A 25,333-nucleotide genomic window follows, 5' to 3' on the forward strand; every position below is an offset into this window, starting at 1 on the left:
TGTGTGTGTGTGTTTTTAAGAGACAAGGTCTCGCTATGCCCAGGCTGGACTTGGCTGGACTTGAACTCCAGGGCTCAAGTGAGCCTCTCGCCTCAGCCTCCCGAGTAGCTAGGACTACAGGCACTCGCCACCTCAAGCAGCTTAGATATTTAATAATATTAAAGAATTATTGTTAAAAATGTAGATGTGATAATGGTATTGTGGGTATTTGTTTTACGAGTCCTTATTCTTTAGAGACACATACTAAAATATTTACAAATAAAATAATATCTTGGATTAAAAATTATCCAGGGGGTTCAGTACAGATTAAAAAAAAGATCAGCTGTGAGTTGACAATTGTTGAAACTGAATAATGGAAACATGAGGAGGTTTCATCATACTGGTCTCCTGAGTTTTGTATTTGTTTGAACTTTTCTGTAAATACACACACACACGCTCTCTCTCTCTCTCTCTCTCTCCCCAAGGACGGATATTAGTACAAACTCTTCACTTAGAATTCAAATGTAGCCAATGACAACAGCCACAATACATATGCCACCCCTAAGGACAGCTCATAAATAGTTCAATAGGGAAATAAAGGCAACGAATTAATAGGAATGAAGAAAACACTCTGACATGGTCCTAAAGCTAAACTGAAAAATGCTGATTTCCTAGCTGGTACAGACTGAAAGCTTTGTATTTGTATTTCTAGGTCTGGGATGAAAGTGAGTTGTGGTAAGTGTTGTCTTTAGAGCGCAGCTGTTTGATATGTGTGTGCGCGCGCGCGCGTGTGTGTGTGTGTGTGTGTGTAAAAACAGTCAACATGACACTATCAAATCGCAGACGTGCTGACAAAACTCAATACACACAGCGGTACGGAAAGGAAGAGCAACTCACCAGCACTGCATTCCTGGGCCACGAGGTTAAGAACTTCAACAGCTGCTGGACACTGTTGTATGAATTCTTCACAAAATAAGCTGTCTTCTAAAAGTTGGGCCATGACCAGGCAAGCTCTTAATGTTAAAAGATTTACAATATTTCAAAGTCATCAATGTTCATCCTCTAAAAAGTCAACTGTGAAAAACATTTCAATCAATTTTGTCCCCCATTTCCAAGGTTCAAACTCCCTATTCCTCTTGCTCTTTTCTGAGCGGGATTGTCTTGGGAACACACAGGTCTCTTTTCCCACATGGCAACTGCTGACACTGAATGGACGACGATCAGGAAAAGGAAAAACGGAGCCATCTCCATTAAATGAAGACGCCAAGTGCCCAGGTGAGAAATCAGCCCTATCTCTTGAACGCGTTTCCTAAACTGTGTTCCATGGGCACTATGAGAGCTCTGGAAGCAAGAGGGATGCTAAAGCTGGGAAAATCTGTATGCTGACCTCTCTCACCTGATTCAACATACATGCTAGAACTTTCTGAGAAGTTCCATTGTCAGAAGAGAAACCTGTTACTGCTATTTAATGGTAAATAAGTGTATTTGCAGAAGACGACTGTTTTCCTTTCTGACATCAACACCTGGTGAGCATGGCCTGGTTTTCCCGTCATCAGTTTGTAAAGTAATAGACCAGATACGTATCAATGTGGCCTGAACCATTTAAAAAAGTGGCAGTTATTCCTGTGATGGAACAAAGTTCTTTTACCAAAGTAAATCAGCGGAGCCTTATGTACGTGTTCCATACATGACATTTCAATGGTTTGTTTCTTAGGTGACCAGCTAAACTTTATTTGTAAGCATAGAAATTGGGGAATGCAACAAAGTGTGCTAAAGACGGTGTAAGAGAATGGTTTCTGTCACTCAGGTTGGCATGAGCTGCAAGCTGTGGACCCACTAAGCCCCGACTCTGGTGGCCCATACTACTCAGCGCATCAGGCAGCCTGGGGAGGGTGCTCACCTTGTTCTTATCTCAGCCAGGAGGCGAACGACTGCCATCACAGGAGCTGACCCATCTCCTGTTGCAGGAAGCGAGGTGTGAATAGACAGACTCCCCTCCTGAGGAAGCAACATGGACTGGACTGCCTGTACTACCTTCTCAGTAATGGAGAGTTTATGGAGAGGCAATGCCTGATGGTGGTGGGAGGGGCGTGGCAAAAAGTTAAATTCAAGCAGTTAGTTTATAGGAAATGAGGGTGCTGTTATTATCTGGAGTTAATTCTCAAATTTGAGTTAAAAAAATAAAATCACACAGAAAATTGCAAACCATATCAAAACAATTATAATACAACATACTGTGGAACATTCCTAACCAACAAAGACATGAATTTGGTCATCTAGATGAAAATTTTCAAACAAATGTTACTATTAAATAGTTATGACCAATATATAGATAGACACACAAGTAAAATTTAAGATAACCAAGTTTTTGTGCTTCTACACTTTGCATGTGCATTACTCATTACAGCATGGTTACCATTTGCAGTGACATTGTACAAAACAGTTAAAGATCACCTTACCTCTGATCTTGGAACACAAAGTCTAGACAATGGGATAGTCAACGTGTCTGACGCTTGCGAAGTCTTTCTACAGTCTACGGGTAGGAATCTGACCGTTGCTATACCTTCCTGTTCATTGATAGACGCCACGACTCCGATGCTCCCCGATATTCCTCTACCTAAAACCTAGAGACAGAGACGGATCGGCATTACCCACCCGCTCCGATGTGCAAGCGAGCGGCTGTCTCGTGAGACAAGAGGGAAGAGAGAATTTACAGCTGTTACTGTCAGCACTACAGCAGTAGTTTATTAGAATGCAGACACCAAGCCCTGGACGTGAATTAAAACAACGGGTCCTAAAACCGACTGGTGCGGCCTTCACGACATGCTGTCATCTGAAACTTTCTTTTTTTTTTTTTTTTTTTTGAGACAGAGTCTCACTCTGTTGCCCAGGCTAGAGTGAGTGCCGTGGCGTTAGCCTAGCTCACAGCAACCTCAAACTCCTGGGCTTAAGCGATCCTACTGCCTCAGCCTCCCGAGTAGCTGGGACTACAGGCATGCGCCACCATGCCCGGCTAATTTTTTGTATATATATATTTTAGTTGTCCATATAATTTCTTTCTATTTTTAGTAGAGACGGGGTCTCACTCTTGCTCAGGCTGGTCTTGAACTCCTGACCTCGAGCGATCCACCCGCCTCGGCCTCCCAGAGTGCTAGGATTACAGGCGTGAGCCACCGCGCCCGGCCTGAAACTTTCAATTCTAAAATTGATATTAACGATACTACGGGACGCAAGTATTGCAATTAATGTTATATAGTATTCCATTAATATCTAAATAATGTGCAGCACGGTGTGAATTAGATTTCAAGAGCTTCTCAGATTCCTTATTTAGCTCGAAGGAACAGGTTCTTTTGCCCCACTGAGTGAGTGATACCTGTCTTACCGATGATCAGTGAATCAGTGGAGGCTTATGTACAGGAGCAATGACCTGGGGGCAACGGTGGCTGGTTACCTGGACCTCGGATCCTATCTTGATTGTCTCTTTGAAGCCTCCAAGTGCGCACAGCGCCGCGACGGCCTGGCGGGCGATTCTCTGCAGTTTGGCAAGTTTCCTGCCACTGCTGCTGCCATTTTCCAGAATGCTCTCTGCGTATTTCCCCAGTTGCGGAATGTACATCAGTGCCCGAGACAGAACCTAAACGTAAGAAGCAGCCCATGCGCTGGGAGTTAACGCTTTGGTTGTTTTGATACCAAGGATGACGAAGTGTGTACAACGTGACTGGGTCTCACGTGTTGAAGGAACTCTAGACATGGGAGGGACCAAAACACTATCAGGTATAGCCAGGGACATTTTGCCCATACGTGCCTTATGTAATGTAATCAGGCAAAACTGGAGCTACACAACTACGAAATATGAGAGGATCAAACTAAATTGCATTGCTAAACCCCTAAAATAAAGCAATCATTTATCTGAAGGAAAATCATGCCAGCATACTGCCTACTTGTCAACACTCAATTACTTTAGGACATGTTATAAGGGGTTCACTTCAAGAGCGAGTGTGGAAAGGGGGAGCTGATACATATCTCTGGTTTCAGGCAACTGGGCTACTGTTTGTAATGATGAATTACTCACTGACAGGGCACTTAGCAGCGTACATCACACAGCAGCCCCTTTGGGCTTAGTGAGTACACTTAACAAATCCAATAAAGCAAGGCTGCCTGATCTCCTAATGTCAGTACCAATCTAACATAAGCAAGAAGAAGAAACAAGGACTGTCATTCTTTCTCTGAAAATACTGTCCTGTCGTCTGCAAAATTAGAACCGGCATTGGTAGGAGATATAGGTTAACAGAGGTGAAACTACGAAATCAAAGCAAATTCCAGGGGAGAAACAGGTAACAGGTATATCTGGCTAATATGGGAAATCTCTCTTTACTAAACTACCCCTTGCTGGGCATGGTTCTAATTCTAATTAGCTTCCATCTTCCTCAGTGAAGCAGCAACACTGCACTAACCTTCTCTGCCGTCGTGGTCCATATCTGAGCAGCATTTGACTCAGGTGCCATTAGCAAGCCGTGCAGCAAGGCGATCACTTCTGCGGCCATGCTGTTTGCCACGTGCCCACTGATAAACGGGCGGACAGGATCAGTCCTGCAAGTGTCCACATGGAAAACTGTTGATGCCCAGTGACAGTTACGAGTGCAGAGAAGTGGCTTTCAGGGTTAGCATCAGAGGGAAACATCTTCTAGTTACATATATATATATATATATATATGAAAAAAAGTGGATTTTGTTGACTAGAAAAAGTTAAATGCTACGTTATCATTAGGAAGAAATCACGTCTCTCTTATTTTCTGGGGTATCTGAAAAATCCTGTGAAATAACGGACTTCAATCTTTTTACTGAATAAGCCACAAGGATGAGGAAAGACACTCCTGGCTGCAAGTGCAAAACACTCTGTACAAACTTTCCAGATGCAACACTCACACATCCCTTCTACTCCTAGAAAGAAGTTTGTGTGTGCCGTTGGGGCAGTGGGGAAATACCGTCTGAAAGAAATAAAGGTAGTAACACTGGAGTTTACCAATGTTCAGAAGAATCGTCTGGCTATAAAGGTCCACTCATCTGGGAGCACCTCCCTACTCCTCTCTGACAATCTCAGACCCACTTGGACGGTCATTACTCCCCGACATGCTCCCAGACTCTACACTGAGAGCAATTACTACGACAGATGGATATTTTTAGCCCCTATTCTTCATTTCCAGCAGGTCAAGGGGTTTAGTTTAGGGTTTAGAAAACTAAAAACCTGAAAACAGACAGTCAGTCTGAGATGGGTGGATAGGTTCCACCTTGGGGAAGATTTTTACCTTGCAAGTTCAGAGTTCCTCTCTCGGCAAATGGAGGTTTGGGCGGTTTTCTTTTTGTCGCCTGTGGACAGTCCGCTCACGGTCTCTGGGTTGATGGACTCTACAGGTGGCCCGACACTGACGATGAGGCCTGACTGTGCCCACTTGGTCGCTTTCCGAAGGGCGGCTGCGGCCTCTTCTGTGATCACTTCGCAACAGCCGCCCTGGGGGGCAGTTTGCAGACATTTAGAATATTCACTTTACTCTTCCCAGCACTATACCTTTCCAAATCTCTCCCCCTGCCCATTACCAAAGCGATACAGGCTCATTTTTTAAAAATTCAAACATAAAATATTACATATAGAAAGTTAAATTTCCATAAACATCTCATGCCCTCACCCAGTCTAATTGTCAGTTATCTAGATTTCTTCCATGTAAATTCTGACATACATAATCATGGGGTCTCACCACACACACAGCTTTCCAATTATTAGTATATCATGGGTACTTTTCCAAATCAGTACATATAAATCTACCTCATTATTTTTCATTGTTGTATAATATTTCATTATGTGAATATAACAATTTCTTTAATCAATCCCCTATTTTTATGGTTAGTGGTACATGGATTCTATTTTGTTTTTCAAACAAAGCTGTGAAAAACACACTGTGTGTTTATCTCTGGACACTTGAAAATACATATTTACCCTCACCTTGACAATCATGGATATTACCAATGCTTCTTAACTTTACCTGACCGGTGAAAAATGATACATTACTCTTGTTTTTATTCCTTTCCTTTAATTATCTGTGTGCCTGGGCATATCTTTATATTTTCATGAGCAATTTGTCTATAATTCTTATTATCTGTTATTCTCTTAGCAATTTTTCACCTCTCTTCAATTTCAAACTATTTTTTAGGCCATAAAACTTTCTTAAAAAAGGGAAGAAAAAATTTCTAGGTGAGAACTGAAAGTTCTCTATTATAATTTAGCATTAATGACAAACTGATTTTGACTAATTCTATCTATTTATCTACGTATCTATCAATCATCTATGTAAGTATCTGAGACAGGGTCTTGCTTAGGCACCCAGGCTGGAGTGCAGTGGCACAATCATAGCTCACTGTAACCTCGAACTCCTGGGCTCAAGCGATCTTCCTGCCTCAACCTCCGAGTAACTGGGACTATAGGCACGTGCCACCATGCCTGGCTAATTTTTAATTTTTTTTTGCACAGACGAGGTCTTGCTAGGTTAGGTTGCCCAGGCTGGTCTTGAACTCCTGATCTCAAGTGGACTGAGCCACTGACTTTCTCACTCTGGATCTTTTAGGAACTTGAGCTCATTTCCTCTTTTTAAAATTTCTCCTGAAAATCTAAAGCATGGCAAACACTCTTCAATGATGGGTTTTGTTGGAGCAGGTTTCCTCCGTGAGGTTACCTTGGTCATGTCTCGATCCATCTTCACAACTTTCTCCATGTTGGCGCCAGTACCAAGTCGGAAGGGCCGTCCTTCTGAGCTACTAAAAAAGGCAGGCAGAGAGCGGAGCACACCTTACAGGCACTGTGAAAGGTGGGTCGCACACCATGGTTCACCCAGGCACGGTCGGGCCCTCATTATACGCTAAAACTGGCTCTTAAAATCCACAGTAAGACTCTCAATTTTTCAAAAATGAAATGATTTATTACTGCTTAATTATAGGGCCCAAAACAACAGCTGTTTTTAGAGTTGTAACAATATCTAAAAATCTACATGAAAACGATACACCAACGAAAGAGCTGAACAAAAACGGCGATCTGAACCTAGAATAAAGGCAGGGCCTGGCACACAGGAAATCATCTACATCCCAAAGGGAACTTTAACAATGGCTTGAATCTGGTGTCTTGGGGCCAATGACTGGATCTTCCTTTCTAATAATTCAGCTTCTCCTGCCTCCTGAAATTGGCTCTCCAAAAAAATCTTTTGCCAAATTTGTACTATGATGGATTGCAATGCTCAGGAATGTTTCTTGGCGATTTCTTCATCTAAGCCCTGCTCAGTTTATACCATTATCCCATTAGTGCTTTCCATTGCCATAATGGCAGACAAGGGATCCAATTAGGAGGATGACATCATGGGATCATTTATCTGAAGGGAGGACTCTTCCATAGACATAAACATCCGTTCTAAATTCCCTCGTGCTAAGTGGCAGGCCTTCCTCTTGCCCTGGATCTCACTCGTAAGTCCCTATAGGCTTGTAATATTTGGACAATAATTATATTTTTACTTCCTTGTTGAGTAACCATATCATTCATAATGTAATGAATTAAAGCTTTAAAAAATGTCTCTTATTTCTCTACCTCACAGTCCACGGTATCACTAGATTTATTAACATCTGAAGGATGCCAACACCTGAAAACCAAACTGCATTATTCCTTCTCAAAGCCCAAGTCCCACTGTAGGCTTCCCATAGACAACAATACGTTGTCAACAGGGCTTCAGCTCTCTGTTGGGTTTGGAAAGGCAGTACCAAGTGGTGGTTCAGAGCTTGGGTTCTGTGGTCAGAGAGGCCTACGTCTGTCTTTCAGCTCTGCCTCGGTTTCTTCATGTGTCACCACAGGGATGACAGTAACTTGCTAGGGTTAAGAGGGCTATGACAGTCAATATACGTAAAGGGCTTACGTAGCACAGTGCCTGCGCCACGGGCAGTGCTTGGTGACATGGAGCTATCACAATCATTACAGTCACCTTAGCAATGGCTGGAGGACTTCGTGGGATGACTGGTCTTCCCGCTTATGGATAAATATAGACAGCTTGCCATCCACCGCTTCACTCTCTTCTCCAGGGTCTTTATCTCCTTTTAAGGAATTCTTGGGACTGGTTTTTGTCAATGTGGTGTCAGGTTCGGACGCAGTTGGAGAAAGAACTGTCTGACATCCTTTAAGCAAAAAGCAAAACCCATTCAGAAGGACTGTAGTGCTGATTCAGCAGCTCCACTATACGTGAAAAACACTGGTTTTGGACTCTCCCCCACCCCGTCCCTGCTCCCGTCTCCGTCGGTCTGTTTCAGGACGGGAAGCACACGTGCAAGCGTGCACAGGAGGTGGCACCGCAGCGCCGTTCTCCCGGGCAGGAGCTGCTTACCCGGGACCACGTAATCTGCCAGCTTTGCTAAGAGCAAGGAGGCGATCTTGGAAGCTGGGTCGCTGGGATCCTCCTGCTCGCTGTTTAAGGAGGGGACAGAGTAGCTCCAGGGCGGGAGCTCCACGTTTCCACAGTCTTCCACGCTCATCAGTGGCAGCGCCGCCCGGCACAGCTGAAGAATGATAAGGACCAGCTTTGGGGACGGGCGTTGGTCAAGCAGCAGGGAGAGGAGTTTGGACACACACGCTGGCTGGCTCAGGATGGCTTTACCTATGTGACTCCTGGGAAAAAGGGGAGAAAAGACACACAATGCTAGAAATGGAGATCTCCAGACATTCAGAAGCAAGCGTTTCCTAAGCGAGGTCAACAAACCATGAAATCAGAGTTCATGAAGAAGAAATGGATTTGGCACTAATGTTTTTGTGAAGAACTAAGGGTTTTTTTTTTATATTCATTTGATGAGACCAAATGACCAATAATATTTAAAAGATTTCTGAATGTTTTTTGATCTCACATGTTCACTTCATTGAGATCCCAGATTCAGGGTGATTTCATGGAGCACCAAGACTTAGAAACCCAAACTGAGAGCCTTTCGGTTTCATCATTTATTCCTTCGTAATGAGCGTTTCAAGACCAAAGCTACCATACAGCGTTGCACAGGCCCCTGGATCTGCCACAGCAGAAACTGTTATATTCCACAAAGAAAGCACATAGAGCCCCGCGGAAGCAGGAAAATAGTCGTAGGTGGACAAGCTTTTATGGGCCTCATGGCTCACACAGGGGGTAGACACAGCATGAGAAAGTGAGTTAATTACAGGCCCGACTCGTTATTCTTTAATCTAGCTATAATGAAGGTACGATTTTGGGGTACTGAACACAGCTCGAAAGGCCAGCAGCTGCTGCCAGTAAGGTATTAGAGCAAATGATAATGCGCATTATTTTATGACATAGCTATTCACCTAAATACTCTTTACATTTTAGAACTAAATACTATGTTTCAAGACTCTTTCTTTATCATTATCCTTGAGGCAGGAGTGTGTCAAGCAGCCTAGTAATCGAGAGGTTCCCCAAGACAACCAGCACCAGTCATCCCAGGGGAAAGCGGCTCTGCGCTGGGCCCCCCATACCTTGAGAGGTCGTTGAGAAGACTAAGGACATCCTGGAGGGCGTCGTTGCCAGCAGCCTGGTTGCCGCAGCACTCGGTCGCTCGGGCGAGGTGGTTGGTGAGAAGGCTGGACACCTGTCGGGCCAGGCCCGAGTGCACGGCCTCTGCGGAGCCCCCTTCGGAGCAGAGGGAGAAAGAGCTCGGTGAAAACCCCAGGCAGCTACGGGGGGCCTGCGGGTGTGGCCAGCCCCACCCTAGACTAGTTTTTCTTTATCTTGCTGTGTTTCATTTAGTGTTAGATAATATATACACAGAAAAAAGGTAATAGTTACTTTAAAAAAAAAATCATTCAGTGTTGGGGGGAGACATTACTCTTAATAAAAACTGAATAAAATTAATCCATATATAACACCTAGGGAAGAATTATTTTACTGGTGATAAAAACATCTTATTTTTTAATTTAATTAAATTTATTTGTTTATTTTTGAGGCAGGGTCTCGCTTTGTCACCCAGGCTGGAGTGCAGTGGTGTGAGCATAGCTCACTGCAAACTCAAACTTCTGGGCTCCAGTGATCCTCCTGCCTCAGCCTCCTGAGCAGGTGGGACTACTATAGGCACACATCATCACACCCGGATTTTTTCTTTTTTTTGTAGAGACAGTGTCTTGCTGTGTTGTCCAGGCTGGTTTCAAACTCCTGGCCTCAAGCGATCTTCCCACCTGGATTACAGGAGTGAGCCACCACACCTGGCCCATCTTGATTTTTTAATTCATACCTTCCTTTCTGGATCTTTCCATACGCACTGTAGTTCCAGAGCCCCACAAGTACCCCTTATAAGAGCCACAAAAGGTTGTCATTTCCTGAGCTTCCCATGCTCTTTTGGATCCATGAGTCTATACTCGCTGGTTGTTCTGCCTGCAAGTCCCCTTCAACCTTCAAGACTAACTCGAGTGCTTCTCTGGGAAGCTCTGCCCGATCCCTAGCGCGGCCGGCATCTAGGAACCTCCGTACTCCCACAGCACTGCGCATCCAGCGACTGTGGCGCTGGCTACACTGCGGGTATTTGTGCTTTGGTCTAATTTCCCTGCCAGACCATATTTCTTAAAGAGAGGACAATGCCTTATGTATGCATCACCGGCCCGGCACACAGTAAGCTCTCAGACACTAAGACGCACAGGGAATGAGTAAACAGATACGTAAACAAGTTGTATACACAGACTTGGGATATTATGGGGAAATTTATCCTTTAAGTTTATTTTTTAAGTTAGATTGGTCACCAAAAAGTTTACTTTTAAAATTGAATTGGTCACTAAAAGTCTAATTTGGAAAGATTACCTTGAAAATGCAACTAAAAAAATCACTTCAAAAAAGATTTGAACACTGTTAGCAGTGTTGACAAGAAGATAATGAAAAATATCTTCTCAATTTTCTGGGGTTATCCAGGGTGCTAAGATATCGTTTAGTGTCACAGCATAACCATAAGTTTCATAGAACCACGCTGACGAAAAGGCCCTCATGAAATCATCAACTGACTAAACCCATCAGATTATGCAATTTAATAGATCCTTTCTCCGCCCCCATCCAGCACAGAAACAGCAAACGGACACACCCATAAGGAGAAATCAGTGAGCTCTGGAAAGGAGTCCGGCTTCTCACCTTCTTCTTTTTCCCACTCGACGCAGCGGTTGGCAAGCACCTGGAAGGCGGCCCAGGCCATGGTGGCCACCTTCTGCTTCTTGGTTTGTTTCTCACTGGAGCTGGACTCGGTCTGACTGCTCAAGCTGCACAGTCGATCCATGAGCTGGACAAGGCCACTGCGTACCAGGCACTTCTCTTCACTCCTGGCAACGGACAGCAGGTTGCATGAAATACAAATAACCGCCCAACCTCAGGGAACTCGCAAGTGAGGTTCAGGTTGCCAAATGGGCACAAAGCATGTCAGTATAGTTCTCTGGCTACAGCGTAGGATGCTGCCATGTACAGTTAAACACAAAACTATTCCTAACAATGATGATTCCCTTCATCAATAAGGAACTTCAAAATCTAGTTTGTGCATACAGAACAGCAAAGTAAAAATCAATGGAATCAACTCAGGTTGCCATAATGAGAAAAATGTTACGTGTTGTCATAAGGGGATTCAAAGAATGATCCCATGATCACTCGACATCTTCAAAGTATTAATTAAGTAACCTAAGAGAGGAAATAAATGTGCATTATGAAAAATATTTCTGCCAAGTATGTAAGTAATTTCCTAGGGACCTTTTTTCTTTGAATATCCCTATCTTCGCAAGGTAATGTAATCCTAATGGCTGCATTTGGTCATGTAGAAACTCAGTAAGAAATTTATGCAGTAACTTTAGGTATCTGTCAAGAGAAAAGCTTGTTTACTTAGTCACTGGATATTCAAAGCAAAAAGTCCAATTTCTTAAATTAAAAACTTTTATGTATTTGGCTGTATTGTAGTATAACCTCCATACGATAAAAGGTATCTCCGTGCTTACCTGGTATAAGGTATGGTACATAAGAGTCCGATGCTGTTTGCACAAGCGATAGGGTAACGAGCGCACAAAGACACGACCGAGGTCATGGTCTCACCGAAGGCTTCCTGGACCTGCTCGACCATCCCCCCACATGTCAGTTCTTCAATTCTGTGAAACAGAAACCAGAGCTGAGGCTTCTCAAACCATGACGAGAACACTGGCCGTGACTATGAGAGCAGAAGAGTCCTGTTGAGAAACCCAGAGTGTCTGGATGATTCAAGCACTGAAGGGATCTTGGAGGACACCCAGCTCAGTGTTTCCCAAACCACACAAGGCCACTGGGCAAAATTTCTAGGTGTGCTTCACACACGGTGGTCCACAGTCAAGAAAAGTCTGGGGAATCCTGGGTTAGGGAAAGTAAAACAGGGTTCTCTGCTGCAGGACTTTTCAGAGCCTTTAATAAGGTTAAAATGCACAGCCTCTTTAAGAATAGGGAAATGGTATCCAACATTTCCCAAATTTATTTGATAATGACGCCAGTTATTTAAGACACATATACAATATACCATGCAACACTGAATACTATAAATGCAATTTTATTAATGAGAAAATCAAAGATTTCAAGTTCACACTTTAATTATGAGCATAGTATGAGAGCCCTCTTGATATAAAATTAGACTTTCCCAAGGTAAAAACACAACATAGGCTGATTCTATAGCAATTAACTGAAATTATCTGGATTTATCTACAAAGATATAAGACACAATATTGTTTATAATAGCAAAAATAAAAAAAAAACTAACCTAAAGTTTAAAAATAGGGAATGGGTTAAAGTTTCAAGAACATGATACAGTGCTACCCAATCACTAAAAACACTACAGGAGATGTCGATAATTAGAACAAAGACACTAAAATGTTGATAGTTGTTATCTTAAGATGGTAGACTTAGAGGTGGTTTTATTTTATTCTTTAGAATTTTCTGCATTTTTCAAGTTTCTGACAAATAACACTTATAATTGAGGGAAATTACTTTGGAACTAGGCTGTGGTAATCACGAGTGCTAATCACTGAACATTTCCTTCGAGCATCCTGCGGCTGGGTGGCCAGTGACTGGTCTGGCCAATGAGCTGGAGCTCTGACAAGGGAGCTGAGAGCTCTCAAGGTGACAGTCCCCTCCTCTCTGTGATTATCACAAGCCAGGATGGACCCACAGGGGAAATGAGTAAGACCTAAAATTTTGTCTTTTAAACCACTGAGATTTTGGAGTTGTTTCTAAAGAAAAGCCTGACCTCTCCCAGCTGACACAGCAATCTCTCAAGATATTCACTTCAGCTGTTGGTTAACACACTTCCCTCCAGCCACCGTCTCTCTGCTTGTCGGCCAGAATGCCTCAAAGAACTGCCAGGAGACACAGCAGCTCCAGCAGTTTATAGAGAAATGCTTCTATTTCTACTTGAAGAGCTTTGAAACCCAGTAGGGAACATGTATAGTAAAATTCCTTGCAAATAAGTTACAAAATCTTCTTCAAAGTATCTATATAGTTATGTTTTTAGAAATGGATCCAGTAATAATTTCTAAAGTATATAAAAATATAGGCAAAAGGATGCTGATTGAAGCTGTCATTTATGCAAAAAACAAAACTAAACAAAAATGAAAGAAAGGAAGGAAGGGAGGGAGGGAGGGAGGGAAAATAAACGAGCCTATGTGTCAACAGTAGAGGACGAGTTAAATAAAAAGACAAATGGTCATCCATATAATGGAGATCCATGAAGCTCTTAAAGATACAATGTAGACCTAAATGTATTGATGTGAAAAGGCAGAGATAAGGCCAGGTGCAGTGGCTCATGCCTATAATCTCAGCACTTTGGGAGGCCAAAGTGGGAGGATTGCTTGAGGCCAGGAGTTCAAGACCAGTCTGGGCAACATAGTGAGACCCCATCTCTAAAAAAAAATTTTTTTAAAAATTAGCTGGGATGTGGTGGTGCATGCCTATAGTCCCAGCTACTTGTGAGGCTGAGGCGGGAGGATTGCTTGAGCCCAGGGGTTTGAGGCTGCAGTAAGCTATGATCAGGCCACTGAACTCCAGCCTGGGCGACAAGAGTGAAACCCTGTCTCCAAAGGGAAAGATAAAAAAATAAATAAATGGCCAAGCGCGGTGGCTCACGCCTGTAATTCTAGCACTCTGGGAGGCCGAGGCGGGTGGATCGCTCAAGGTCAGGAGTTCGAGACCAGCCTGAGCAAGAGTGAGACCCCCGTCTCTACTAAAAATAGAAAGAAATTATCTGGCCAACTAAAATATATATAAAAAAAATTAGCTGGGCATGGTGGCACATGCCTGTAGTCCCAGCTACTCGGGAGGCTGAGGCGGTAGGATCGCTTAAGCCCAGGAGTTTGAGGTTGCTGTGAGCTAGGCTGACGCCACGGCACTCACTCTAGCCTGGGCAACAAAGCGAGACTCTGTCTCAAAAATAAATAAATAAATAAACAAACAAACAAACCACCAGAGATGAGCAAAACCACCATGGTTACAGAAAGGGATGTATAATATAATCTGAATTAAGTAAAAAAAATTACACACAATACTCACTTATGTTTACACAGAGAATAGTTGTTTATGTATGTATAATTGATACAATAAGCTATTAATGAACAGAATGGAATTTAGGAGGGAAAGGTGAGTAAAGAGACTTTCACACTGTTAAGATACTGCATTTTTTTGGAAACTCATGTACCAATTCTATAAAAATATAATATTTTAGGGAAAACCATTAGCAAATACCATTGCCTATGTTTTGGCCCTAGGAATAACCTTTGGAATAGCTTCTGCCCATTCTAGACAGGACAGCACAAATTAATGGAAACAACTGACCTGGGTCCTCCCTGAAGGACCATTGTCACTGGCCCCACAAGATGCGTCACTCCTCCAACTCGCACAGCGGCCGTCAGCAGCTCCCGCATGTGCACCAGGGCCTGCTTGCGAGTGTTTCCCCGCCGCCACCTTGTCTGCGCGGCCAAAAGAAAGCTGCTGCTGGACACCTGAAATGCATGAGAAAGAGGTAACACCTGAGTCTTGCTAACTGTCCCGAGACCCCTCGTGCTGCCAGGTGCGGTTCATCTGCAGTCTGCAAAATGTCACGTACAGCTTGGTCGGGGTTGGTGCCGATGAAAGCAAACAGTTGCCCCAGCAGGACGCTGTAGGTGGGCTTGTCCCTGCTGTCCTCAATGGCCAGCGACTGCAGGAGGGTAAAGGAGCTGCTGCGGTGGCTGGTCACATGGCGACGCCTACAGGGAACACAGAGCAGCGTTAGACGGGCAAGCAAGAAACACGCTCAGGGAGCCTGTTCTGATGAATGTGTTCAGCTGCACGTGGGAACCCAACCCTGGCCATTAGCCACTTACCTCTGATTTGCTCTAGTAAATTCCAAATCTTCATTACCAATCATTTCCAGGTCAGAAGGAGCTGACATGCTGCGAAGAAAAACAGGCTGCCGGACAGCATGAGATATCACCTTTGTTTCAGAAGCTGATTTACAAGCTGGAAAAAAAGAAGGAATAAAAGGGCTAACGTTTCTGTTATCCGATTAGTAAGGAGCTACAGCAACAGGCAAACGTAACCCAGAACTCCCAAACCGTCTGAGTGTGTCTTTGTTTTGCATCCAAGTTCAGCCACCAGTACGGCTGGCACAGCACACTGACGGTTTCCAGGCCATTTTTATAACCTGAATATTAGGCTAAAAATTATGTTAGCTTGAAAAATGAAAATCTTCTTATTAAATTGGTTTTTCCAAGAAAGGCTAAAAAATTCACTCAATTTCATAGCTATCAATGTGCACTTCAACAAAAGCACTCTAAAACGCAAGAGAGGACATAAAGTAATTTCTGAAAGCACAAATTTCTCAATTTGAATAAATCCAGATCCATTTTTTTCAGAGATGGCCTTTGTCACCCCCATTTATTCCTAGATTTATTTAGCTGACATTGTCATTTGGTGATACCTCTGCTTTGACCATTGTTGGTGGGAATAAATATCACACTTGAGCTAGAATCCGACTGGCTCTTCCTATAAGATGTGGTCCTTAACCCCAGCCAGGGAAATAGTTGTTTTATAAAAGAATACTTACATGGAAGAAGATAAAACTATCCGTAAAGATTAGCTAAGTAAAAAAGATGCTGAGAAAGTAGAGAAAAGGCTATTGTGTATCTGCCTTCAGAGTGGCTAGACAGCTTAAATCTAAAAAAGTTATAATTGATATTATCTCTTCGGATACTATTGCTTCATTATCTCTGAGGTCCAGAGCCCCTTGCAAAGCATTGCCAGCCTTACTGAGCAGTTAAGCCCATATATGGGACACTTAGTTAATCAAGAGCTTGTGTGGCCAGGGATGTGGTATGTATAGCAGACCATCTTGGCGTGGGACTGTGCCACACACTCAGTACAGGTCTCTCCCCAAACCGGTGTCTTCCCCTGACCTTCTCAGGGTGTGGTCTCCTATTACTGGAGCTCCCCCCACCCTTGAGCTCCACCCCCCGCCTTCTAGACTTCCCATTCCAGGTGAGAGGAGCCTTGACAACCAGCTGGGATGAAAACAAGTTTGCCTGCTCCATACTGTTCAGTGGGCACTGGGGCTGGATACCATGGACTCTTTCATTTAAGAACATGTTTATTAAGAACACTTGAAAACAACGTTTTCTCTCAGGTTCAGAATGAACGCTTGTGGGCTATGCTGTGTTACGGATCCTATCTGAAGTAGGAAGACTCACTGATTTTTCTGAGAGATGCATTGTTAGGCTAACAATTAAAATGTGACCTTCCAGCCTGAGCAAGAGCGAGACCCCATCTCTACTAAAAATAGAAAGATATTATATGGACAGCTAAAAATATATATAGAAAAAATTAGTCGGGCATGGTGGTGCATGCCTGTAGTCCCAGCTACTCGGGAGGCTGAGACAGGAGGATCGCTTGAGCCCAGGAGTTTGAGGTTGCTGTGAGCTAGGCTGACGCCACGGCACTCACTCTAGCCTGGGCAACAGAGTGAGACTCTGTCTAAAAAAAAAAAAAAAAAAAAAAAAGTGACCTAGACATGTAATTCACACAAAGTCACATGCCAGAAGGTTCCACATAATTACTAAAAATGAAATGCAAACTCAGCTTCAAGAAAAGAGGAAAAAGTGATGCGTTACAAGATTCACAATGTTGACTAATTATATAAGTTACTATGAAAACCAGATCATATATATGTCATATATTAATATATAAACTATATAAATACATGTCATTGGGCTCCTTAGATGACCCTGAGAGAACCTTAATGAGGCAGGCAGGGAGGTGCCACTGATGCTCAGCTGACTCACAAAACACCACAGGAATTTAATGAAAAGTAAGAATTTCATGACTAGAGAAAGTACAAGGCAAAATAAAAAATGTTGAAATTTCCTTTTTTCCCTTTGTAGGAAAAAAATTCTAGCAAATTTTTAAAAAAGCAACACATGTACCTTTTATGAGCAGACTGGGGCTAGAAGCCCACAAAAGGCTGTCTCTGCGCAGTACCTGGTGTTTCTGCAGGGGTCCCCGAGATGCTTCTCGTGAGGCCCGACTGGGCCGCAATGGTCACGTGCAGCAACAGCTCAGCTCGGTTCATCAAACTCTTCACCAGTGTCTTCGTTTTGGCCAGTGGGTGCGAAGGTTTCTGAATAAGAGAATTCACTTCCTGTAGGAACTTCTCCCTATAAAGAAAGACTGATGTGCATTTAGTCGTTCTCTAGCTGGCCAAAATTAATTATTAAAAAAAAAATTACAAAGGCTAGGAGAAGAGAGAGGGGAAACTCAGCCAAAGTAACCTAATAAACATTGCTTACCTTCCTCCTTTCCCCAAGGGGATCAGGGTAATAAACTTTGTCCACTTTTAGTTCCTTTCTCTCAGTTTCAAGTGCCTATGCTAACTTTTGAAGGTTAAAATCAAAACTTTCAATTTACCAAATGAGTACCAACTACCAACATTTTTAAAAAAACCTATGAAGAGACTACACCTTTACAATTTGTTTTGAGCATCAAGGTGATAAATTAGCCTTAATAGTTGTTAACATCACTAACCTCAGTGATAGGACCATGTTTTCAAGATCATTTCCATCAAAGGAGACTTCCTTCATTGAACACAAAAGTTCTAGCTCTTTCATTTTGTTCTAAAGAAGGAAAAATCAAGAAAAGATGGTATGCAGGATCTGCAAAAACCAAATTTTACTGTACATATGCTAAAAGGAACAGAAAATTTCAGGGAAAAATCACCACCTTTGGTCCATATTTCTATGCCTGAAGCACATTTGCAAGCTATTATTTGATATTTTAATGATTAAAAATAGCATTGGCTGCTTTCTGGGGATTTCTTCAGGGTTTATATTTCTACCTGGTTTTTGTTTTTGAAGGCTTGAAAGCAAAATTTAACAATGATGACAACTTCTTTAGATTTTTTAACTATCAATGAAAAAACAACTTGATGAATAATCATTTCTATATTGACACGTTGATTTAATCAATTTTCATTTAACCTCTTTTTTATTTTAGTTGTCAAAAGCCAAAGACAATCATTTAATTTCTTTTAAAGAATGAGTATATTTTTGGAATGTGCCACATTTTAGGAAGTGACATTATTTTACCTGTATGCACACAGCATATACCTTTGCTCCGTAAATGACAATGCCCCAATGATAAACCTTACACTTTGCTCACCTCGTTAAAATGGTAATCGTAAAAGAAAGGCATGTTGTTCTCCAGTTTCCCCTGCATAGCATCCTCAACCTCACTTTGCCATTTCTGTTCCAGTTCTGCAACACTCTAATAGATAAATTAAAACAATATGTACACAGATGCAAAATAAAAACAAGTGCAATCTGTAAATTTGGAAATTTTAGTCATAATAGTAATTTTTAAAAATTTAGATCACATTTTAAACTTCTCACATTTCTAGGAAAGAACTGATTTTTAACAGTTATAAGACAAACATAAATGTCTTAGCTTTCATTTACCTGTAGCTGTCTCTCCATGGCATTGAGTTTCTTAAAGGTCTCTCCCATAATTTTACACAATAAATCATATTCCTCAGCATGTTCTTCTTGATATTGGAAATTTATTAGGGACTGCAGTGCATCGACCAAGTTCAAGTGCTTAATAACACATGACACCACCATTTCCTCCATCACGTCTGGCTGAATCACTTCTCTGTGATCACAATAGAAACTAGTCACGTATATGACATGCTCTCAGCTTCCCAATATTGTATTTTATAGGTTGAAAGATTTGGCTTTGATTTAAGTATATGTTAAATATTCACCATATCTCTTATTACAATAGAATAAGAGGCATGGATATTATAATGGCATTGTGGGAGTCTTAAATTGGCAACTACTTTAGTATATTAACTGATAAAACTTACATTGGCTGACAAAGCTGAAAATCAAAATTAAAGAGACTTCATTTTCTATGATTGGTATATTTTGAGCTAGAGTCATATTAGAGGTGGAATAGGGCTAAGCCTTAAAAAAGATCTTCGGCACCATTTACCCACTAACTATGCAGTATCATGGCTTGCCGTATTCGGTGCATATGGATGTCGGGCTGAAAACAATAGTGTTTTCTGCAGCATTATTTTTTAATTTTAAATTTCATCTACCCTCCAAAATTTTCTCTCCAAAATGGCCAATTTTGCCTCAAGAGGCAGAGGCAGTCTGCAAAACATACCATAAGCAAGAATATCACAAAGACATTTGTAGCTACAGAACTTCACATTCTAGATTAAAGACCCCTCACCATCTCTTTAGGGATCAAAAATAAAGACACGTCTCTAGACTCTTTGGAAACGAAAGTAGAGGCTGACTACTAGAAGAAGGTGAAACTACCTGAGAAAAACCTAAAACCTGTCAAACTTTAGCATGTATCAGAATTACATGGAAACTTGTCAAAACACAGATAACTGGGCCCCATTCTCAGAGTTTCCGGTTCAGTAGGTGTGAAATGGGGTTCAAGAACTAACAAGTTCCCAGGTGGTACAAATGCTGCTGATTTTGAGAACCACTAATCTGGAATACCATCTGCTGGGCTCTCGAGAATACTCAGTTAATATTCATTCAGTAAACACAAAATTAAAGGTTCTTTTACTAGATCACAGGAAGGAAAACACTCCCTTCAATTGTTCAACCACTTCTTTTTTCACTGGGAAAAGTAAAATGCTACATAGCAACATACTTTATACTTGGTCTAAACTGAGGTCTGGCACGCCCAGAAATTTCCCTGAGCTTTATCATGATTCCTGGAGGCAGCCTGATCCGGGGAAGATCAAAGTAGTTCCCAACAGGAGGCACGAGGACGTCAGAGGGGTAGGTGAATTCTCTGTCTTCCTCTATGGTCAGAGGCAGTGGAGAGGGACTCGGAGTAAGGGCAGGGGAGATCACGCCATTGGCCTCCACCTGCCACTGGCACCTGAGCAGACAGAAAAGAGACTCTCACTTCCTCTCTCATCAACATTACTGTAAAGCTATTTGAAGTTTGCAGATACATCAAACATGAAGGAGCACATTCTGTGTTAAGTATTTATTCATGAAACCTTCTCCAGAAGCTAAAGAAAAATGGGCACTATATGAAAGCATACCTTTGGGAATCTACATCCTCTCCAACATTTAATTATAAAAACTTTTATTAAGCATACAGAAAAGTGGAAAGAATTACATGGTTAATATCCATATATCCACAGTCTGGATTCTACAATAAATGCTTTGCTATGTCTGTTTTCTTACACATCTACCCATCCTTTGCAGGATCATTCAATTTAATCATATAATAACTGGGCTAGAGAAAAGCTTATGCAGTTCAAGGATGTAATCTGAAATTTGGTAAAGGGCCAGAAAGCACTGTGGTGTAATTTTTATCTTATTTCCCAGACACAGTGACACACTGGAGACTGTCAGGCAGCAGGCACAATCAGCTGGGAAATGCACTAAAGTAGTTTTCCACAAAGTTCTTTTTCCTTTGTGGGCAATACTAGCTCATTTTGAACCTTTTTGTTACCTTTGTAAAAGTTTGGACCGCAAGAGCTCCTGACAGGCTTCTTCTTCTTTGGTAATTTCTGGTCCATTGTACAGGATTCTTAACATGGAACAAGCTAACACAGACAGACCTAAAGCCAGGTCTACCAGAAAGGGCAGGCCTCCTGAGACATCCTCCGAAGACTCCTACAATGCAGACAGGGGTAAACCACACGGGTCAGTGGACGCTGGCAGAGCGCGCCACGCTGCCCTGGCCCCAGCCACAGGGTTTCGCAGAGCAGCACCAAGCATCAGCGCTACGGGACACAGGCACAGCACCCAACATCATGACTAGATGGTGGCCCTGGAATGGCCACAGAGTGAAGTCTCAGCACAAGTCTGGGGAGAAAATAGCTGATAAGACTCTGTATTAGAAATGGCCCAAATCACATGTAATAAGCTCAGATTCTTTCAATAGTTTCCTCTCTGCTGTGCCTAAGTATAAATCCCCGCTTTGTTGCATCACCTCCAGCCTGTGCTCAAACCATGACTACACCGAATTCATCCAAGAAACATTTATTGAGTGCCTTCTGTGTACCAGGAGATGTTCTCCATGCCTGGGATACAGCAGAGAACAGCACACAGATCCCTGCTCTCATGGAGCTTACATTCTAGCGGATAATTCCACTCCGGAAAGTCTTAGCTTGGTTAAACTTCAGCAGCCTCCAAGTCTAAAATACGGTTTTAAACTCAGGCAACTAGAGGGGTTAGTAGAACTCTTACAACTTTTAAAACCCAGAATCCAAGTGTTTACTTCTATTAAGCGTTTGAGTCTTCTTTGCCCTATAGAAAGATGCTGGAGTCAAAGCAGTTCCCCAGGCTTTGAAGATGGAGCCCCTAGCAATGGGTTATTTCTGTGCTGCTCAGTTGCTTTTAGGTCATGGCTGGTTTTGTTCTGTAAAACTACTACTAACTGCTAGTGATTTACTACTACCAAATGGAAGAGATGGATGAACCAGTGGCTCATATTTTGCTCCGTTTCCAAGGCAGATGTGATATATGTAACCAAGGCACGTAGGAGAAAGTACATCATTTTGCCCACAGCAGTGGTTAGATTCATGTACCTGAGCGCGAACTGTGCAAGCAAAGCCCCACATAGCTTTATCAGGAGTGTTGTGCTCACGGCCACTTCTCATTTCAAAGGAGAAGGTGACTGTATCTCCTTCCACCTTAAAATTTAAGGGAGGGAAAATGCACTTTAAAAACAAGACATACAATTTATAAGAGAGCAACAAATTTCACAGACTTATTTTCAAAAGGAGCACAGCAATATTTCACTGCTTTCCGCACTGGCTTTTTGATTCAAATTCCATCCCCTCATTGAGATGCCAGTCTTTTAGGTGTCTCTCTTGACCAGGTAGCCTTTGGGACAAGGCATCTGTGAAATGGACCACAATTGCCCCAAAGCAGGATCAAAATAAAGAGTAATCAAATCTTGAGTGCAATTTCTAACAAATTCCTCAGATTTTATTCTTTCTGGCCTCCCCCAGGCTCTTTCCCACCTCACTCGTGTCAACAAGGCAGGCAAACAACCAGAGCTCTTGAAGAACACTGACCGAGTGCTGCAAGACCTTGCTGTGTGTAACAGAACCAACTCCACGAGTAACAAACAAAAGGCAGCAAATCAGAGGACACTCACAAAGTATTGTGCAGACCCAGATTTGGGTACATTCCAGACTGTACCCCTTGAGTTAACTTGCTTGCTATCTATGGCTGAATTAAAGAGGATACATAATGTATGTGAAATAAAGGCTCTGGGAACAGACTTTGGAGATATTTTTGGGTTTCAATGGTCATTTCAGTTCTTATTCATATTCTAGGCAGACACACAGAAAGCAGTTCGAGGGGCCAGGTTACAAAGCATGGCCCTAATCTCATGAGTTTGGAAATGGATCATTATTTTTGCTTCAAAGGCCCAAATTCATCTGAACACATTAACTCAACACTTTAAAACTGCAATGGCTCCGTGGTTCTAGGCTACCTGTGAAAGAGAGTCTAGAGAAGAAGTAAGCTGGATGAACCAGCAGCCCTTTTAAAGGACAGGGAAGAAAATGCTGTGATAACCTGTCCATGGAGCAACCTGTGCAAGGGAGGCCAGCTCTGGAGTAAACAGGGGTCTGATGTCCTCCAAGCGAAAGGAGGGTCATTCCAAATAGACGAAGTTGAGTTGACAAGACTAGCAAGGTGGCCCCACCTCAACAAAAGCCCCCATGGCAAATTTTTTCTTGGGCCCATGAGGATTGTGAAATCATTTTTCTTTTCTAGGAAGCGATTATGACTGGATACCATACCTTCACCAAGTCTTTCGGCCAACCAGTTCCTAAGACACTACGGCTGCCATATCCCAGTGTATTGCCTCCATACTCAGCAACCTTCCTACTGTTTGTGTTAGGCCCCGCGTATATCACCAACTTCAAAACAGAAAATAGACTGTTAGACTGTAAAAGAAAAACAAAAACAACATCTACAAATAAAAAGGCTGCAAAAAAAATCTGTTTAAAAATACATTTATAACCAGGCACTGGTATAATTACAACTAATATTTCCTGATTTTTTTTTTTAGGTATAACCAATAAAAATTTGGATACAACCATTGGTATTTACAGGGCAGCCACAGAATAATCATAGCCATTAAAATAAAAAGCATACTTTTTATATCACCCCACTCTACTTGGCTTGGGGACCTCACATTAAAATAGTTATACTCAACTATTATACATAAATATTTTTGAAATATTTTAATCTTAACTATTAACATATAACTCATTAATAACAGGTATAGTTTGACCCCTTAAGTCCTCCCCAAAATTAATTAATAAAGTGAGCAAATACAGATGAAAAGATGGTTATATCTAACACAACAACAAAATAAAAGTGCCAAAAAGAACCAATGAATAAGGATTTTAAAAAATGCAACAAATTGAAAATAAGCCATATATTCCTAGAATGTTGCTTAATGGTATAAAAAGAAAATGATACAAATTTGGGCAAGAAAGGGGGCTGCTTCTTCTTGGGTCAGTTTTCATGTATCAATACTTTTCTTATTCTTTTATAACCAATCGACCAACTTTCCAAATACGTAGGAGAAACATTTATAAGCTCATTTGGCATTCAAATACTTCCAGAGGAAAAATAAAGCTCTGGCTTCTGTAAATACCAAACCCTGTCTTCTAATGCACTCTGGCTGCTTCTCACTGTGCCTAAGTTCAGATCTAAAAGCTCCATCTTTAGGCCTGGACACTTATCATTTTGTGATTTCTTACCCTTTTGGACATTTTGCTGACATCAGCCAGGGACCACTGGAAAAGTAAATGTACTTTTATGCCTGTAGTAAGCCTCTTTGTGCTTCATCTTTTAAAACTAATGTCTATTGTAGACATAAGTTAGTGCACATCAGAATGCAAATTACTTTTTTTTTTTTTCCAGTACAAACAGATGTTGACAGCGCAAATTACGGTTTTTAAAGGAGAAACAAAATGACACCAACTAAAATGGCAACCTCCACAATTTCCGTATTAGATAGTCACTTCTCCTGGACCTAGGAAATAGGGGTAGCTAACGCCAGGAGCTGTGAAATGGGGTAGACTGATGCTAGGAGGTATATTTTTTGAGAGATCCACCAAAGATCATCTCCTATATTTTCTTGCTTCCAGCTACGGTGAGTTCTGGGGACAAGTCAAACCCCTCCAGATATTTGGGAATCTTCACTGTCTTAAAAGATCATGAGGAAGAGGATTCTATGACTTGCCCAGTAATGTGTATGTATAGTATGTACAGTTAAGAAGTCCCTTTATTTTTAACCTAAAAACCTCCCCTGATGGGATTTAAGACCATTTGCCCTCACACGGTTCACAAGGGAGAGAGAAAACAGACAGCTAACAAGCTACATAAAAATAGGCTGTACAGAGCTATTAGATAATCCTCCAGTTGTTCTTTCATAAGTTGCATATCCCGACTTCGTTAGCCTTTCCTCCTAAGTTCAACATGACGGTTTACAATTCAACAATTATAAATAGAAGAAAATGAAAATGCTTCAACCCCTAAAATGTTTCCTTGTATTTATAACTGCTGAGCCACCAGGTTGGAAACTACTCTCCCTCAAAATCTACGTGGACCCTGATGTAATGGCAAAAAAGAACAAATATTTAAATAAATATAAATGAGACCCTAGTACATCTACAACTCTTCTAAATGCCATCTTTTCCCAAAAGATACATGAGAAGCCCCAAGGATTGGGCAGTGAGACCTTTCTAGATGAACAGACATCAGACATCTGTAGGAATTTCAGGC

The 25,333-nt window shown here is 42.0% G+C and overlaps 1 protein-coding gene across 3 annotated transcripts in view; it reads right to left on the bottom strand.

Moving 5' to 3' along the window:
* Positions 1-25,333, bottom strand: part of HECTD4 (HECT domain E3 ubiquitin protein ligase 4) — a 160,266-nt gene that overhangs the window by 49,539 nt on the left and 85,394 nt on the right. For 2 of the 3 annotated variants that reach the window (XM_069496936.1, XM_069496938.1), the window contains exons 22-44: positions 23,335-23,454; positions 22,108-22,212; positions 21,027-21,190; positions 20,208-20,441; positions 18,992-19,184; positions 18,696-18,800; positions 18,063-18,151; positions 17,520-17,695; positions 15,371-15,506; positions 15,112-15,253; positions 14,841-15,007; positions 11,993-12,139; positions 11,148-11,332; positions 9,515-9,668; positions 8,388-8,668; positions 7,992-8,181; positions 6,705-6,786; positions 5,286-5,488; positions 4,434-4,569; positions 3,431-3,613; positions 2,439-2,603; positions 1,880-2,049; positions 877-992 (exon numbers count right to left, since the gene is read on the bottom strand). In XM_069496936.1, coding sequence (XP_069353037.1) covers positions 877-992; positions 1,880-2,049; positions 2,439-2,603; positions 3,431-3,613; positions 4,434-4,569; positions 5,286-5,488; positions 6,705-6,786; positions 7,992-8,181; positions 8,388-8,668; positions 9,515-9,668; positions 11,148-11,332; positions 11,993-12,139; positions 14,841-15,007; positions 15,112-15,253; positions 15,371-15,506; positions 17,520-17,695; positions 18,063-18,151; positions 18,696-18,800; positions 18,992-19,184; positions 20,208-20,441; positions 21,027-21,190; positions 22,108-22,212; positions 23,335-23,454 — 3,643 coding nt within the window. Of the gene's footprint in view, positions 1-876; positions 993-1,879; positions 2,050-2,438; positions 2,604-3,430; positions 3,614-4,433; positions 4,570-5,285; positions 5,489-6,704; positions 6,787-7,991; positions 8,182-8,387; positions 8,669-9,514; positions 9,669-11,147; positions 11,333-11,992; positions 12,140-14,840; positions 15,008-15,111; positions 15,254-15,370; positions 15,507-17,519; positions 17,696-18,062; positions 18,152-18,695; positions 18,801-18,991; positions 19,185-20,207; positions 20,442-21,026; positions 21,191-22,107; positions 22,240-23,334; positions 23,455-25,333 lie in introns of all 3 variants that reach the window. The other variant, XM_069496935.1, reaches the window with a different exon arrangement.

Source organism: Eulemur rufifrons, chromosome 21, assembly GCF_041146395.1.
Source record: "Eulemur rufifrons isolate Redbay chromosome 21, OSU_ERuf_1, whole genome shotgun sequence".
In the NCBI taxonomy this organism is placed as follows: domain Eukaryota; kingdom Metazoa; phylum Chordata; class Mammalia; order Primates; family Lemuridae; genus Eulemur; species Eulemur rufifrons.